Source organism: Pantherophis guttatus, chromosome 6, assembly GCF_059756535.1.
Source record: "Pantherophis guttatus breed Tessera chromosome 6, ASM5975653v1, whole genome shotgun sequence".
In the NCBI taxonomy this organism is placed as follows: domain Eukaryota; kingdom Metazoa; phylum Chordata; class Lepidosauria; order Squamata; family Colubridae; genus Pantherophis; species Pantherophis guttatus.
The window spans coordinates 38,739,578-38,757,592 of record NC_142068.1 but is presented as its reverse complement, the minus strand read 5'-3'; the positions used below and the strand labels follow the sequence as shown (position 1 = coordinate 38,757,592).

The following is an 18,015-nucleotide window of genomic DNA, read 5'->3' as shown; positions in this document are numbered from 1 at the left end:
ATTGTAAAAATTGGATGAAAGGAGTAAAAACTGGATACTATAGAGTTTTTCTGTTATATCTCAGTTTTTAGAAATCAAGATTTTAATTACTATATATTTTTAAAAAGCTGGTTGATTATTAACACATTGCTTTGATATTAAATGAAGAGAACAAAACAGTCTTTGCCAGGAAGCAAAAAACTATAATTCTGTAATATTTACCGGTAAATATTTTGTGAATTTAAATCACAAATTTAGGATATCTATTACTGAAGGTGATGGTGGTGATGGTTTTGTGTAGGTAGGTAGGTAGGTAGGTAGGTAGGTAGGTAGGTAGGTAGGTAGATAACCAGCCAAAGATGATGAACATACCTAATATTCTGGTCTTCTGTTTTCCACACAACAATTCTGTGAGGTAGGTTGGACTGAGAGAGAGTGACTGGCTTAGAGCCAGATTGTCATGCTGTCAGCTTTGATGCCAAAAATGTATAAACATGTAATGGCTGTTACTAAAAGATATTTTGTAGAAAGCTGATTTAGGCTAATCAGTTAGTAGAATCACATTGCACTTGATGAAAGTAACTGAATCTGCTCTTGTGAATATTTTGTCTTCTTTGTTTTTCTTTTGGGGCTGTACAGTTCGGCAGGAGCAAGAATTGAGAAATGGAGGAGCCATAGATAAGAAGCTCACTACCCTTGCAGATCTCTTCAGGCCGCCAATTGATTTGATGCATAAAGGAAGCTTTGAAACAGTAGGTCACATTGAATTTTGGATTTTCTTTGGTATAGATGTGCATGTGCATGTGTAAACAACCGTGTCATGATAATGTGTATAAATAATTCCAGCAATCTGCCTTTTTATTAGTGCAGCATACGAAGTTACTTCTAATTAATAACATCATTTGAGGAAATAGCTTTTGATTATATCTATTAGTCCATTACTGTGTTCCCTCATTAAGAAGTATTCAAGTAGAAGTTAGTGATTAAGAAATAGATTTGAATAATATGCATTAAATGATGATTTTCTAATGACAAGCTATTTACCAGTGATGGCGAACCTATGGAACGTGTGCCACAGGTGGCATACAGCATCCTCTCTGTGGGCACGCGAGCCATCACCCCAGTTCAGTTCCATGTGTGCCCGCGCCTCCCACCCGTCAGCTGGTCATCGGGTCTTTGCCACGCATGCGCGAGAGGCAGGACGTGTGCGAGGGGCGCAAGCACAGATGGGGGCGGGGCACATGCGGGGGGCATGCACGCAGGGGCGGGGTCGTGCAGGGGCCCACATGCGCAGGTGCTGCACGTGCATTGCATTTGGGGGGTTTGGGCGAGCACGCTTTGGGCACTCGGTCCGAAAAAGGTTCGCCATCACTGCTATATACATAAACTAAAGATTGGTCTTTTTCTATCTCTGAGTTTAAAAATCTGTAATCAATCATTTCCTTTACATTTCCTATAATTCTTGTAGAAAGAATTATAATTCAATATTATATTATTGTATTTACTATATTGTTGTATATTATACTAATATAATTCAAATTATAATTCAAAATATACCACATTGTCTCCTTTACATTAAAAATTAATATCTCTAGTATGACATGATTGAGAAAGATTTTTACTGGAGAAAAGTATGACCAAACTAAACATTAGTGGACAAGAATAGCCAATGATCTGTATAATAATCAGTATAAAACAGAATCTTGAATTTTTTATTGTTTACTGTTTGGTTAGTAAACTTGGAACTACAGATTTGGACTTTCCAGATTGAAGATCAGTAGTTTGCTAAATTACTAATCTTTAAACCATTCCTGATGAAATACCTGATTTCCTAAACCCCCCCCCCCCGCAACAGTTTTCTTGTTGCATCAAGGGGGAAATGGAAATAAATTTATTCAAAAGTAATACATTTTGTGCAGCATTTATATGTGAAAATAATATCAGCTTCTTTTTATATCTTTTATTTGCATTTGAAGTCACTTTCAGAGTTATTTTTCCTATCAAGACTTGACTGATTGCCTTAGACGCAGTGTACTATTTGCCTGTAAGCATATACTAAATCCAGAGTAGAGTTGTTTTTTTCTCAATCTTTTTCAATGAAGTATTAGAAAAGTCTAAATCTCTCTCACTACCTCTATGTTACTTCTTTCTTTTCTTAGTAAATATATATCCATATATATTAGAGGCTCACATTCCTCAATTTATTATAACTAACTCTACTGTGCTTTGTTTAATTTAAATGTCTCTATTGTGCATTATCTCTAGTATTAATATTTTATCACCTTCTTAGTTTTTAGTACCTTAAGGCAAAATCTGGTGGTTTTTGTTTGGTTTATATCATAACATCGAGTTTTGTTTAAGCACTATATTTTCAATCCATTTACTTTATACTTTGAATTTTCATAAAATGGAATTGACCATATATTTAAGAAGCTTCTTCATTTATTTAATAATATGCAGTCTTTAACAATTTTGTACTGTAGTTTATCATTAATCAAGTTAGATATAGGAACTTATCAAATAGACCTTTTTCTCCCCATACACACATACATGCCTCGTCATCACTCTGTTCCCTTCCATATTAAGGAACATTGTGGAAAGTGCAGAAAAAAAGTAGAAAGTAGCAAACAAAATAACAGAAGTTAAGTGAAAAGGGAAGGAATCATATATCTCCTTCTAATATTTATTGTTGCCAGCTATCCTAGCTTCCACATCTGTACAGAGATTAATACATTCCCTTTTCAGTCTTTCCTCTCAAATATTTGCTCTTTCTTCATTATTGAAAAATAATGTTACTACATACTAGAAGTTGTATTTTTACAGACATTCACTTCTCTAACAAAGCTTTTCACACAGGTAAACCATTATGATGAGTTTGTTGTATGTTAGAGTGCATGAACAGTTTTGAGAAGCCATAAATTGTGTCTTAAGACTATAAAGGTTTTGTGCTTTATAGTCTGATTTAAATATATATCAGCAGTCACTACACTAGTGTTCCATATTAAGCTTCCAAGAATTTTTTTCTGGGGGTGGGGGTGGTTCAGATTTTAAGTTTGATCAATATATTGTGTTTCCCCGAAAATAAGACATGTCCGGATAATAAGCCCAATTGGGCTTTTCAGTGCATGCGATAATATAAGCCCCCCCTGCAAAATAAGCCCCCCCCCACTACTTACATGCATGCGGAGCTGGTCCTGCCATTTCCTCTGGTTGCTTGCTACGCAACCAAAATGAGTTTAGGAGATGAGGCCAGAGGGAGGGGAAAGGCAAGGACGTGCCCTCCTCTCCCTGCCGAGCGGCCCAACATTTCCCACCCCACCCCAATGACAGCCGAGCAGCCCAACATGTCTCACCCCACCCCAATGGCAACAGCAATCTGGCTGCTTCCCTTCCCCACCATTTCTTTATCGAGAGAGGTGGGGGGGTGGGGGAGAAGCAAGATGCGTGGACCGAGACATGACTCCCCTTGCCATCTCTTCTCCCATCCTCGCCGGGCATGAGAGGGCTCCTACCCCTTGCTTAGCCAACCGCCTGCCCCTTGCTTAGCCAATCAAACTTCTCAAAATCGCGAGAAGGTCTTCTTTTACAGCGTGTTTCCCTGGACACAATGTTGAGGAAAGCGACAGAGCTTGAAAGGTAAGACCTGCGTCCCGCTTCTCGCCCGTCCCACCTGGCACCCCCAAATTGCATCCCTAAAGGGGGCAGGTGGCTAAGCAAGGGGCAGGAGCCCTGTCATGCCCGGCGAGGGTGGGAGAAGAGACGGCAAGGGGAGCCAAGAGACGGTGGGGAAGGAAAGCAGCTGTTGCCATTGGGGTGGGGTGGGATGTGTTGGGCTGCTCAGCCGGTGTGAAGAACAGGGAGGAGAGGCCACCGCCTCCTGCACCCCTGAAATAATAAGACCCCCCGATAATAAGGCAAAGCCCTTATTTGGGGGGGTGGCCAAAAGAAAATAAGACCCTGTCTTATTTTCGGGGAAACATGGTATATCTGTTCATTATTGTTATTCTATATGCAATTAAAAGTTCAACTCATGTGGAAATGTAACTGTATAAGAGTTTTATTAAAATTACATCCATGGCACATAATTTAGTTTCTTTTAACCAGTGTGAAAAAATAGAATCTTCATTTACCTTCTGAGTTAAATATTTTAATTAAGCTATAAACAGATTTAACACAACTGTCAGGTTTGTGTTAAATTCTTCAATTGCTTTAGCATATTGATATTTGTTTATTATCGCTACTTATTTATTAAGCCTTCTGTTTCTTCTAAAAATATTTAACTTATTTGACAAATTTATACATAGTTTTATGAATGTAATAACGCCATATAAGTGAAACTATATAAATAATATTGCACTGCAGAAACAAGCTAGATATAAAAGGCATTTGTTTATTTAGTTTCCTTTTCTGGAGCAGAAAATAGGACTATGCAACTGTTGCACAATCCCAGTAAGAGGTGCAGTTGCTTTTAAGAGTTGGAGCCAGTACTATATTTGTTCCACTGCACATTCTGAAGCGTCTTCTCTGCATTATTTCCATTGCATGGGAGAAACCAATAAAATGTACATTCAATTCTCTGAATGCTACAGCTATTTCTGATAAACATAAAACATATTTTAATTCCATTTTTATGTCATGCTCATAACTTACTTCACTATAAATTTTATAAGCAAGTACCAAAGATGCTTTTTCAAAAGGCAATTGGACTTTCTTTATTTTTCCTTGAAGACATTTCGTTTCTCATCCAAGAAGCTTCTTCAATTTATAAGCAAGATTTGTTTATCTTGAATTCATATGTCAAATTCAAATACATTAAAAAAAGAATCAGCCATATTAAGCATGTTGAGAAAAAGTCAGCATAGGGAATCACTGTATTTACTAAATCAACTAAGTTTTATAATTTTAAGACAAGTCATAAAAGTACAGATTATTTTAGTTGATATATGCATTTTTTGAGATTTTCTAGATTTTGTTATGGTTATATTATAGTAATGCATTTACCATACATTTCATTCGTTTAACTAATGGAGAAGATCAAACCTTTTACTATTATGGTGTTGGTTTACTCCAGTACTTGGTCAGTTGATTAACATCCTGGATCAATATGTTATATTGTAATCCTGATACAATTATCTGTTCAGAGGCAATTGTCTTAAAATATTTCTTCAGATGTTCAAGTGGTTTTTGGCATGTTGGCATTTTAATTGTCGTAGCAGTTATTAGTGCCTGAAAAAAAATATCTCTTAATCTCCAATACAGAATAAAATTACGAGAAGAAATATTTCCATTTTAATTCAAGAAAAGAGTTTTTTAACATAACTTTAACTGTAGAATGGTCATTTTTCCATCACCAAAAAATAAGATAAATTAGAATACTAATTTACATATCAACAGAAATTTAAATAATTACTAAAATTACAATAAAAACACAGTAACTGTCACAGTAATACTTGTTTCTATTTAATTTATGGTATATCTTGCTATTTATAAATTATATTTAAATGTTTAATTAGTTGTCAACATAAAAAAATCTATATTAATTTAATTAATAAACAAAAAATTGTTAAATTAATAAATACTTGGTTTTTAATATTTTAACCTAAAAGATCAAGTATAAAACTGAAAACCCTACTTTCAAAATTCCAGGCTTATTTTTGTGCACATTTTTCCATGAGTGAAAGAAAGGATCTCATTGGTGTTTGGGTCTTGCAAAGATATTACAGAATATAATTACAAAATGAAATTTGAACTGGGAGTGTACATACAATTTATAATATTTACTTGTAAATTTTTCAAAAGCAATTATAAGATTATTATAAGATTATATAAATTTTGTCTTTCAATCAAAATGGCTATTCAAATTATCTTTTCCTCCAATAATAAATCAACCTATTTATATTTATTTGGCACCGAAATGTCTCCACTATAATATTGTTTTAGTGGTTGACCTGAGAAAGATGTTTTGCTATAAAATCCTAGTGAAAACTATGTTCTATATTGCTTTATTCCAATATAGGTGAGTGCTTCTGTGTCCATTGTGTTGCTTATTCAATGGCCAATGGATCAGACATTTCACTTTTTAAAAGTGAAATCTCATTTTCCAAGATGCAAAGTCAAAAAGGGGTACTCATGAATCTGTGTTTCTTTTCATAAATAAATAAACTCATGAGTAAATTTCCTTTAAGGAAATCCCACATATTTTTGTCCTGGTTATTTAGGAAATATGACCATTCCAATTTTTGATATAGCACTCTTTTTTTCAACAGGTATGACAATTCAGCGATCAGAATTACATTCTTGATCAAACTCCTACATTAACTTGCAACCAACCAATCAGGCAATGCCAGCTTTGAGACTCAAACCAGTAAGATCTCTTCCTGCAACTTCAAACCCTGCCACCTCCCCCACTTGCAATCTGGTCAACAAAAAGTTCACCAATAATACTACAATATAACATATATGAATGAATGGTAAATTAGAGGAAATGAATAGTCGAACAACAAACTGCAAATCTATCAAGATCTTAATCCTAATCTGCCAAATTTTGACTGTTGAATCAGATAATCTGCTTTGTAATCGGATCAATGCAGCTCATTCCATATTTTCTTCTAAATGTTTTGTTCGTTTATTTCCCTTTTTTCAGTCAGTTTTGAAATTAAAGTTATTTTCCTAACTCTCTCTCTCTTTGGCATGTTAACACTCACCAGTCTGAGATTACCAATGTGTAATCTTGATACGACAAGTTGACCTGCAGAGACTTCTAACCCTGCACGCTGCTTGTCATGCTTGTTTGTGTATTAAATTGTTGAGTGCTGATAGAACTTAACAAATGAAAAGGGTTTTATAAAAGCCTAGAACAATAAATAGAAGCCATCATTGCTGGCATTGTTCCTTGAAAACTTTTCTTTTTTGGCTAATGCTCTTACTGTTCTTTTTGTCTTCAGGCCAAAGAGTGTGGTCAAATGCAGAACAAGTGGCTCATGATTAATATTCAGAATGTGCAGGATTTTGCCTGTCAGTGTCTCAATCGTGATGTTTGGAGCAATGATGCTGTAAAAAATATTATCCGGGAACACTTCATTTTTTGGCAGGTATGAAGGCATTTTCAGTTTAGCTAAAAAATTAGAAACAGCCAATATTTATTTACTCTGGCCATATTCATATCACATTTTGTAGAACTATATTAACTAGTTACATTGTGCTTCAGTATCAAATTTTATTAACAAATGGTAAATTGCTTTAATATTCAAATGTTTTTGAGCATTTGAAACTAACCTTCTTGACTATTGTACAGGTATACCACGATAGTGAGGAAGGACAAAGATATATACAATTCTATAAATTGGGAGATTTCCCTTATGTTTCTATCCTGGACCCCAGGACAGGTAAGAAGAGGAAAAAATGCTGAAGGCATATTAACTCTGAATTGTATTCTTATATAACACAATAAATAATCTCATTGGTTTAACAAGGGAAGGACTATAGTTTCCATATTTGCCAGCAAGATTGCTGGAACTGGCTAATTAGTCATACTTCCAGTCTATATCAGATGAACTTGATCAAATATAATAGATTTAATGTTTACATTTAATTTTAAATTAAATGTTCACATTTGCTTTGCCTATGTTGTTTTAAATCCATTTTAATGTAGTTGGCAATTGTGATTCTTAGGATTAAAAACTTCAAGTTAGCCATTCATTTCTTCTGACTTGTTCACAATGCTTCTTGCCTCTACAGAATCATTAAAAATTTAAAATAACATCTGTGTTGATACTGATGATCTAAGATTTCAATTACTGAAGTACAATTTATTGTTATTTTTAACAGGGCAGAAACTAGTGGAATGGCATCAATTAGATGTAACTTCTTTTTTGGACCAAGTGACTGGGTTCCTAGGTGAACATGGACAACTGGATGGACATTCCACCAGCCCTCCCCAGAAACGTACTCGCTCAGTAAGTATAATGACAAAAATGGTATATTTTTTATTCTTAATAAGAAATAAAAGTATCTGGAGCCTTTCTCTTCCCCTCTCACCTTCTCAAAATATGTGTTTTAAAGTAACTTATCTTTTTCTTTTGTGTTATGGTTGATTAGGAGAGCTTAATTGATGCGAGTGAAGATAGCCAGTTGGAAGCTGCAATCAGGGCATCATTACAGGAAACACATTTTGACTCTGAACAAATAAAGCAGGAAAGCAGATCAGATGAAGAGTCTGAATCGGAGCTTTTCTCTGGAAGTGAGGAATTTATTTCTGTTTGTGGTTCTGATGATGATGAGCCAGAAAGTTCTGCCAAATCTAGAAAATCTCCGCACAAGGATTTGGGTTGTAGAAAAGAGGAAGGCAGAAAACCTCAACCTGAACCAACATCAAGAACTGAACCTGAGATGATAATAAATCACAGAGGACTATCTTCTGTAGATTCAGGAGTGCTAGAAGAAACTGGAACTAAACTAGATGACTTACAGAAAGAACCGAGCATCAATGGTAAGTATGGTTCCTGTCATTTAGTCAACTTCAGAGCGTTACAAAAGACTCATCAAGAAATCATCACCAAAGAGTATTTCTTTCTTTCTGCTGCATTTAATTGAATGAACCGAAGTAGTAAAAAAGTATAAATCTGGCTAAACAGTTCATAATCTACATGAGGGATTAAAATTTTGTTCTTTTGTGGAAATTGGTAAACTATAACTTCCAGCATCTTCTGAAATGCAACTAGCTGGATCTGCTGGGAATTGGCAATACGTATTGTTCATACTTCATATTGAGAGATAGGATGATAGTTTCTTAAAGGAATAAAGAATGGTTGTGTCTCATTAAAAAACAAAAAGAAGAATCAGAATAATTGAGCATCAAAACTAATATATGCTGGTTGTAGCTATTGACATGCCAAGTGTCCAGTCTGTGAATTAATATAAAGGATATGACAGCAAATCCCAAGGATTATAAGGTCCACTGACAGTGATCTCTTCTTGCTAATATATGTGATGACAAATCCTATTATAAGAATTGCTACATTCATATAAACTTGACTAAAAATATTGTGCACATCACAAAAACAAGTAACATACATTTGATTAAAATATGGTGAACGTGATTATAGAGCCATGGTGGATGCAGTGGTTAGAATGCAGTATGGCAGACTAATTCTGTTGACTGCTGATTGCCAGCAGTTTGGCAGTTCAAATCCCACCAGGCTCAAAGTGGACTCAGCCTTCTATCCTTCCAAGCTCGGTAAAATGAGGATCCAGATTGATGGGGGTAATATGCTTAGAGAGGGCTGTAAAGTGCTATTGCTATTGTTACAGTGGGGCTTAAATTGAATTTTATGGAGAGTAGGTATCTGTGGTGCCTTTTAACCAATAGATACAAATTAGAACAACGGCTCAAAAAGATTATGGCCTTCATTGTCTACATACTCTCAGTATGAAAAAGAACAATCCGTTATTGAGTTTTTAGTGAGCTCTGTTTTAAACGATATATTTAAACAACTGCTTTAATAGGTATACTAAACTGGAATACAATAATTGAAGGGTAAAAAAATCCATTTCCACTTAAAACAGGAAGCAGAAAAGCAGAAAAACAAAAATTATACATACTCTTGTTGGTCTTTGCTACTGCCTGTGCAATCAAGGGGAAAACATGCACGACGCCTTTCAAAACCAAAACAAGCATGACTTTGTAGTGAAGGGAGAGTTTAATTGCATTTGTTTAGTGACAAATGGAACTTCATGTGTGCCCGAGTGCCCACCACTCGTGCAAATGGAGCTGCACGCGCAAGCGTGTGCGCCTGTCACTTGCGCAGCCCAGTTCTGAATGGGCTGCAGTCTAGTACCAGGCCATGACCCAGGGGTTGGGAACCCTTGTTTTAATAAGCCAAAAAGTATTTTCCAGTTGATTATTTAGATTTTTTTTCATTATACAATAATCTTTCCAGATTTGAGGACTGATCACTAATCACCGCTCTAAATCTGACATTTTGGAAATAATTTTTTAGCTTTAAACCTTTAGTTTTAAACCTACTAAATCTTATATGGTGGTTGTTTCATTATCAAAGTAATAAATGCAAAAACTAAATGCAGTTGTATTTGGCATTTAACTTTTTTTACCAGGACCAAAAGCACAACTAATGCTAAGATATCCAGATGGGAAGAGGGAACAGATTTCATTACCTGAACAAGCTAAGCTTCTGGTATGTAGACATAATGAAAACTTCAAGATAGATATAATTCTTGTTTTAGTACTTACCATTTCTCACCTTTGTGTATAAGTATTAAATATGTATGCTTCAGTTTATTAAACTCTAATTTTGTTGAATCTAACAATATATGGGAACTATGATTGAATTTCAAGATTTGCTATATTTGGATGTTACCTTGTATTCTTGTTTATCTTAATATAAAGTGAAAATAAAATTCAAATTTTAAAAAATGCAAAAAAATAAGACTATAAACAGTGCCCTGTAACAGATTAACAGAGTTGGAAGGGACCTTGCAAGTCATCGAGTCCAACTCCCTGCCCAAGCAGGAGACCCTACATCTGCCTCTACCTAGGATCGAACTCACAACTTCCTGATTGTGAAGCAAGAGCTCCACCTCTAGGCCATTGGGTCTTGGTAAAATTCTGGCCCATCTAATCTAGCAGTCTGTTCTCACAGTGGAAAACCAACTTGCACAATGAAGTGCAGCAATTGGAAGAGTTACACTCTCCTTAAGGCTAGTAGCCATTGATCCTCAAGAGTTCCATGAATTGATCCAACCCTTTATGAAGTCAACCAAGCTGATAGCCAGTATCACATCTTGCAAAAATATAACTACCTTCATGCGTTGACTATTTTGCATTTCTATTCAGCAGCTAAATAGGTGATTTTTACTTTTTTTAAAACAACAATGAAAACAGTATATTAAGCTTCTGGGTTGTAAGTGTCCCACAGAATCCCTATGTTAACCCAAAACTTCATCCATGTCCTTTCACTTGCATTTCTTCTGCCACTTGTCTCCCCTAGCCGCCACCACCACTAACCCACCTCAAAATTAGAAAGTAAAACTGCAGACCTTCCTGCAGAAAGATTGCTCAATCCCATTCCTGGATAGGAAGTATTATAGGAATCTATGAAGGAAAGATGAGGAATATAAAGTAAAGGTTCCCCTCGTACATATGTGCTAGTCGTTCCCAACTCTAGGGGGCAGTGCTCATCGTTTCTAAGCTGAAGAGCCAGCACTGTCTGATGACGATTCTGTGGTCATGTGGCCGGCATGACTAAACACCGAGGCGCATGGAGCGCTGTTACCTTCCCACCATTGAACTGCTAGGTTGGCAGAAGCTGGGGCAAGTAACGGGAGCTCACTCTGTTACGTGGTGATAGGGATTCGAACAGCCGAACTGCCGACCTTTCTGATTGACAAGCTCAGCATCTTAGCTACTGAGCCACCATGTCCCCATATGGAATATATGTGTTCATAAAAACATGCTTGTCTTGTATGAACCTCTGTGGGTAGTTGATGAAACTTCTTTATATTTGTTGCTTTTGTAATCAGCCAAGGGATAGAAAGAAAAAAAAAAGTGTAATTTGTTTGTATCTCTCAGACTGCACTTTCTCCAGTGCCTTTTGCATGGTGTACATAGATCCCAAAAGATTGCCTATCTGTAGTATTGGTCATGAACATAAAGGGGAAGAATAAATTCTGTATATTTGCTAAAAATATTTACAGAATAGAACTGCAGGGATTCAATTACTGATGTGCTGATTTACCAAAGTCTTTTGAAAATCAGCCTAAATATTTCATTTGCTATTTCAAACAAAGAATCAACAACAATTGTATACAAACAACATTATATACAATAGTTTTTCTATTACTTAATTGAAGGCCCTGCAAGTCTTTCCCAATTTCTTTAACTTCATATGCCTGTAGTATATAAATAGTTTGTGCTGATATATCCTCCAGTAACAAATACTGTATTGTTTTAATACCCCATTATGTGTTGTGTTCTGTGATCAAAATAGTTCTCTCCCCTTTCTCTGCAGGCTCTTATCAGACACGTACAGTCAAAAGGATACCCCAATGAACGTTTTGAACTCCTCACCAACTTTCCCCGGAGGAAACTTTCCCATTTGGACTACAACATCACATTACAGGAAGCTGGTCTTTGTCCACAAGAAACTGTATTTGTTCAGGAAAGGAATTAATTTTCCCCTTTGTCATCTCCACCTACAGTACTAACTCAGTACATATACAGAATTGAAAGCAGGCAGCCATTTCTCTCCCATTCTTTATGCTATTCTTAACAAGTGAACGAAGTGAAATTGGCAGAAAAAGTTCATTGATGCTGGAAGAAGGCTTATGTGTTCAGTAGTTTGTTGCTGTTTCAAAATAAAGTTGCCTATACATCCAGCATGTTGCAGAAGAGAACACCGAGAGCAAGAATAATTTTCTTCCCCTAAGAAAAGAAACCTTTTCTTTAATACATTCATTTTTCAAAGGTCATATAACCAGGTATTAAGGAATTCTTCAGACAACCATGTCAATATGTGTCATCTATTTACATGGAAGAGTTTTTGTGTTTCCAATTGACATGTGCATTGTTTGGTTTTCAGCATGTGTTCTTTTTCCTTGGGTTCCACATGTTTTGAAATCAGAATGCTTCCTACCATATACTGCTGCTGGTTGCATGTAATAAATTGTCACACATTTATGGTGCACAGGCTTTAATGACTACGTGAAGAGATTCTGTGTTCTGGCTACAAGTCAAGAAAAAAACAAATGATGTGCTAGATTCATTGCCCAATTTCATAAATCAGTGATCTTGCAAAAGGGGCTGTAGAATATGGAACATGAAAGAGTCTATTTTAAATTGATTTGTATGTATTGCTTTTGTTAGAGAGGAATGTGGTAATAAAGAAAAATGATAGATGTACTTAGTAGTATAAAATTGCTTTGTGTAACCCAGAACTGCAGGCTTCTTCCTTTTCACAATTAAAATTATAGAAAGGGAATTGATTTATCTCTTTTTTTCTTCAAAATGTTAGCAGAAATGAAACATTCATAGAGGTTGAATGTAATGTTCTTAATGTTGTTTTCGTTCACTATTCTGCCATTTGGATGTTTCTCCCATTGACATTTAGTGAACGTGTGCAGATTCTGGGCCCCAAGCAAGCATCTTTTTTTCAGAAATTTTGAAATATTTTTGAGTAACAATTGAATTTAATTAAGTTAATAACATTTAATTAAAAGTACAAACCAGTAAACATGGTTTCCCAACAATAAATACGATTTGAAAAAAATAAGAAATAGCTGCTTGCCATCATTTTTTCTAAGTGGCCAAAAAAATTATAGATGTGCTCCAGATTTTATACAATGGCAACTGAGTGTTGGATCATTTGGATCTGATAATATTTGGCGTTAAACTGTAGTAGGATGGGTTGTATTGACATTACATTTGATTAATTCATGTATGTGAACTTAAGGATTAAAGATACTTATACTGCATTGTAGAATGAAAACATTTCCCTATTTATTTTTTTTCCTGTACAGATACTAGTAACAGATATAAGACAAATGTAGCATGGATTAATAAGTGTTTTATACATAAGCCACAATTGCTTTTATGTTGAAAACCATGCAGCTATTACATTCCTAAATTAATGGAGACCCAGCAGTATGCTCAGTAACGGATCTAGCTTTAAATATGAAATGTTTTTGAAAATTGATGCCTACAAACATTTGAGGTATAGGTAAAAAGAACAGTGAAGGTTGATACTGTAGGTAGTAGTCTGTTAAAATTTATCTAAACATTTGTATCAAATACTATCTCTTGTTGCTCTACCTTTTTAAAAAATCATCTTTCATCCTTCATTTTTCCTTCAATTTTGTTGTGACCTTTCCTGCCTTACCTTTCAGAAATCTTTTAAAGTTCTTGGTCTGCTCCAAAAAGCTGCTCCTATCTGTCTATGAGCTATGTGATGTTTCTACAGTACAGTACAATCCTTGACTTTAATCAGATTAGCAATTTATAAACTATTGGAAGAATGGCAGTGGTAATATCCATAAATCATTAAACTGTATTTTTTAAATCTCTCAACTCAAATAAATTTGTTTTCCTTGTTCACTAGTTTATACCAATTTAGCCCAGCCCACCTCCCACCCCAAATCCATGTAGGTATTACTTAGCAAATTATATCAGGGCCTCATATTCAAACTTTTATTTCCCACTGCTGAGCATAAGGATGTAACAGTATTTATGCCAGTTGAGCTTTTCTGGAGAAGGTTTTCTACAGTTACTATAAAAAGAGACACCTTGTGATTTACCTTCTCCTGCACCTAATCATAAACATATAGCAATAGCTTATATGTTACTTAGACTTATATACCACTTATATACCACAGTGCTTTTACAGCCCTCTCTAAGCAGTTTACAGAGTCAGCATATTGTCCCCAACAATCTGGGTCCTCATTTTACCAACCTCGGAAGGATGAAAGGCTGAGTCAACCTTGAGCTTGGTGAGATTCAATCTCCCAAACTGCTGGCAGCCAGTAATCAGCAGAAGTAGCCTGCAGTACTGCACTCTAACCACTGCGCCATCGTGGCTCTTTTGAATTACTTTGTTTTACTCTTATAGCACTCTTATAGCAGTATAAGAAGATCAGGACTTTTCTTAGAATTCTTGCACTTAATGCTGGCATTGTTTTAATGGAAAGTACTTTCGTTCATATTTGGAGCAGTTCTCAAAATTCCCTGAAATTGTACCAGCAAATTTTGGTAGCACATTGCTGATCATTATAGAGTTCAGATTTCATACCCGTTGTTGTCCATGAGGCAAACAGAATGTTTGCATAAGCTTAATACCAGGATTAATAGTAGATGTACCCTAGAAATTGCAGCCTGCCCACTTGGGTGATTTGCTTTTTTGCATTGCCTTGCCAACTGCGAGCTTTAGCCAGCCCCCACTTCCCCTGAATATGGACCCTGACTTCTGCCCAATGCAGACCCCTATAGACTCTCCTATAATACAACCCACAAGATTTCTGCCCTAGAAACTGCTGTGTATGCTAGAGATTAGGTAAGCAGCAAACCTGTTTGTGCATGTCTCATACTTCCCTTAACAAAATCTGTAAAAAGTGGAAATGGCGTTTGGAGTGGAATTGATTCAAGCACAGAAACCAGGATAACTGCAAAAATTTTCATTTACTCAACATTTAGTTACTTTTTTATAACTTTATCTTACATATCTTCCATTTATTGGGTTTTATTCTTATCCTTAAAATAGTCTGGAAGTTAAATCATGGCAACTGGGCTTCTTTTTGGTTTGAAACCTTTCGCTGCTTATCTAAGTAGCTTCTTCAGTCTGAAGAAAAATAGTTTAGCAGAATATCCTTAAAACAATTTAGCAGAGCAGCTGAAGGCCTTATGAATGGTGGTTCTAAGATACTCTTGAGAAAGTGAGAACTCTCTCTAAGAGTTCTTGTTCCTAAGATTATTGTGCTGCTTTCCAAGCGGGAAAGCAGCACATAAATCTTAGGAACAACATTATTATAATTGGATAATTTAAAAATTATTGTTACTAGCATTTTTACAGGTTTTTGTTTTAAAGATTACTGTTCAAGGAATATGGATACGGATTATGTAAAAGATGTTGTGAATCCATGCCTGATTCTAGATTGTCCTCTTTTGTCTCTAGACCTAAACATCATTCCATTTAAGTAAAATAATTTTTATATTGTTATTTCAAAAACAATTTTAGCAAACACAAATAGAACCCACTGGGGGTTCTAGTATTTTAGTCCTATTTCAGTTTACTATTGAAGCAGATTAGTGGTCACAGAGAACTTTGAAAGGATCTTTGGAGGACTAACACCCCTGTCCACACACATAACTAAATGATAACGCATTCCCAGCAGTTGGAGTTTAGGGTGTATCTAAACAATCTAAACAACAATTATGTTTGATATAATTGACAAGCCTGCCATCTGCAAAATCATTTGAAATAAGCTCTTCATTTTCATTGTTTCACTTAAATATGTGGCATTGCTGCAGGTGTAATATTAGAAGATGAATTCAAAAGGCATTCCAAAGTCTTTTAATGACAGTTTTATCTGTTTGGAGAAATTGAGATATTAATAATATTTAACTTTGGATGATGTGATTTGGATTCTGATAAAATTATGGTTCCTTCAAAACATTAACTTTTTAAAGTTGGATTGCTAGCTTTATATTGTTATAGCTTGAGCTATGTAAAACTGTTGTCTACCCTTTTACCAGTAATAGAAGCCATTTCTTTTAATTCTGATATAATTTTAAAATGAGTGGGGGAAGAGATTTCACTTGCTGTGATGAGAATGATCAAACTCAAGGCAACCTCTGATCTATATGTACAACTGCTGCATTTTTATAAATATGTGTAAATGTCCTTCCTAATGTAATATTTTGATCCTGAAAATAAATCAGACATTTTCACTAGTTTTTAGCCTGTTTGGTGTGTGTGGAATGGGGGAGGAAGGAAGGAAGGCTTTGGAATGGAGGGGGAGGTTTGTAAAATCAATAAAATCAAGATATTACACAAAATGAAATCTCTTTTACACATTAGATTAAGAAATAATTGTGATTTCAGCACAGTCATCTTAAGGTATTTCTTAATCAGATGCTAGTGAGTATATAATTAGTAAGTGCACAATGCCAAATAAATATTGTATTCACTTGGTTACGTTTAGATATAAAAACTTAAAATCTATGTAGCATAAGCATTTCACTTATGCTAATTCATAATTGCATCTGTAATTCTTGATAGGATTATATTTACAGTATCATCTGCCCTATTAACAAAATTTAGTAAAACCTTTTTTTAAGGGAGATGTAGGGCAAAGGAGCATTTTCCATGAAAAAATTACTACCTAGCCACCCAAAGTATATATTTTTTTACAAAACAGCTATTCTCAGTATTATGTTGAATGTTGTTGTAATAATGGCTCTTCTCGTCACAAATCTCACTAAAATTCAAACCAGGAAACACATAATGTATCTTAGACTTCTATTAATCCTCTGGCACAAAGTAAAATTACTTTGTATTACTACAGTAATTACTTTGTATTACTACAAAAGTAAAAATTGGACTCAGATTAATGGGTAATTTATCTTCATTGTGCCATACTTGTGAGAATGGTATATAACAAATAGGCCAATCCAAAATTGAAACTGTTATGTATCACTCATTCATCATTTTGGTTTGAAAGTTAAAGGTTTTCAGATTTTCCTGTCATAAGCTTAAAATTTGCTAGTTGGGTTTAAAGAGTCACCATGATGAACACTAAAACTGTAACAAAGCACCGATTCAAAGACTAATTATAATTGTCATTCTTGTGCAATATTTACATGACTTATTATGTCAGCAGACTTGTGTGAAGAACACAACTAGTTACCACCCACTACTTTTCCAGAAACAACTCATTTATATAATTTTTTGGTCATATAAAATCTGTTGCTCATATTTTAAGGAGCTTCCAAATTCCCAGCCACTGGGAATTATTGTCGCTGAAGTCAGCACATTTGAGAGTTACATTGTGGAAGTCTGGGTTAATTCGTCCATGATCTTTCAGATGAAAGAATTTTCAAGCTCTGAATCAAAAGAATTATTTATAGACTCTGAAAGAAGATATAATACTATAGGAGGAATGCTACTCAAAATTTTGAAAAATTGATTTCTTTTGCTTCTAGGTGGAGCAGGAAAGAATAGTTTTGTGAACTCTTTGTTGAACATTAGTGAAGGTATAGGTTAGGAAAAACATAGTGGTTTGGAAGGCAATTATTACCTACTAGCTGCTGAGACCAAATGCCAACTTCCCTGAATTGGATAGGTTCCAATAAATAAACGTTCAGAATTTTGAGAACTAAAGTATGGTCATCTGAAGAGTCCCCTGGTTAAAGCATTACAATTTATAATGTAAGGAAATTTGAGCCACCATGGCAGACTTAGCCTAGTGTTTTTCGGGGCATTAAACTCATTATCACTCATATTCACTGTTTGTTGAAATACTTGACATTTT

The 18,015-nt window shown here is 35.1% G+C and overlaps 1 protein-coding gene across 3 annotated transcripts in view; it reads left to right on the top strand.

Moving 5' to 3' along the window:
• The window catches only part of UBXN7 (UBX domain protein 7), a 31,697-nt gene extending 15,262 nt beyond the window's left edge, over window positions 1-16,435 (top strand). For all 3 annotated transcript variants that reach the window (XM_034439556.3, XM_034439557.3, XM_034439558.3), the window contains 7 exons: window positions 619-731; window positions 6,924-7,070; window positions 7,274-7,364; window positions 7,807-7,934; window positions 8,077-8,467; window positions 10,093-10,172; window positions 12,006-16,435. In XM_034439556.3, coding sequence (XP_034295447.1) covers window positions 619-731; window positions 6,924-7,070; window positions 7,274-7,364; window positions 7,807-7,934; window positions 8,077-8,467; window positions 10,093-10,172; window positions 12,006-12,167 — 1,112 coding nt within the window. In that variant the 3' untranslated portion in view covers window positions 12,168-16,435. The remainder of the gene's footprint in view (window positions 1-618; window positions 732-6,923; window positions 7,071-7,273; window positions 7,365-7,806; window positions 7,935-8,076; window positions 8,468-10,092; window positions 10,173-12,005) is intronic.
• Window positions 16,436-18,015: the final 1,580 nt, after the last annotated feature.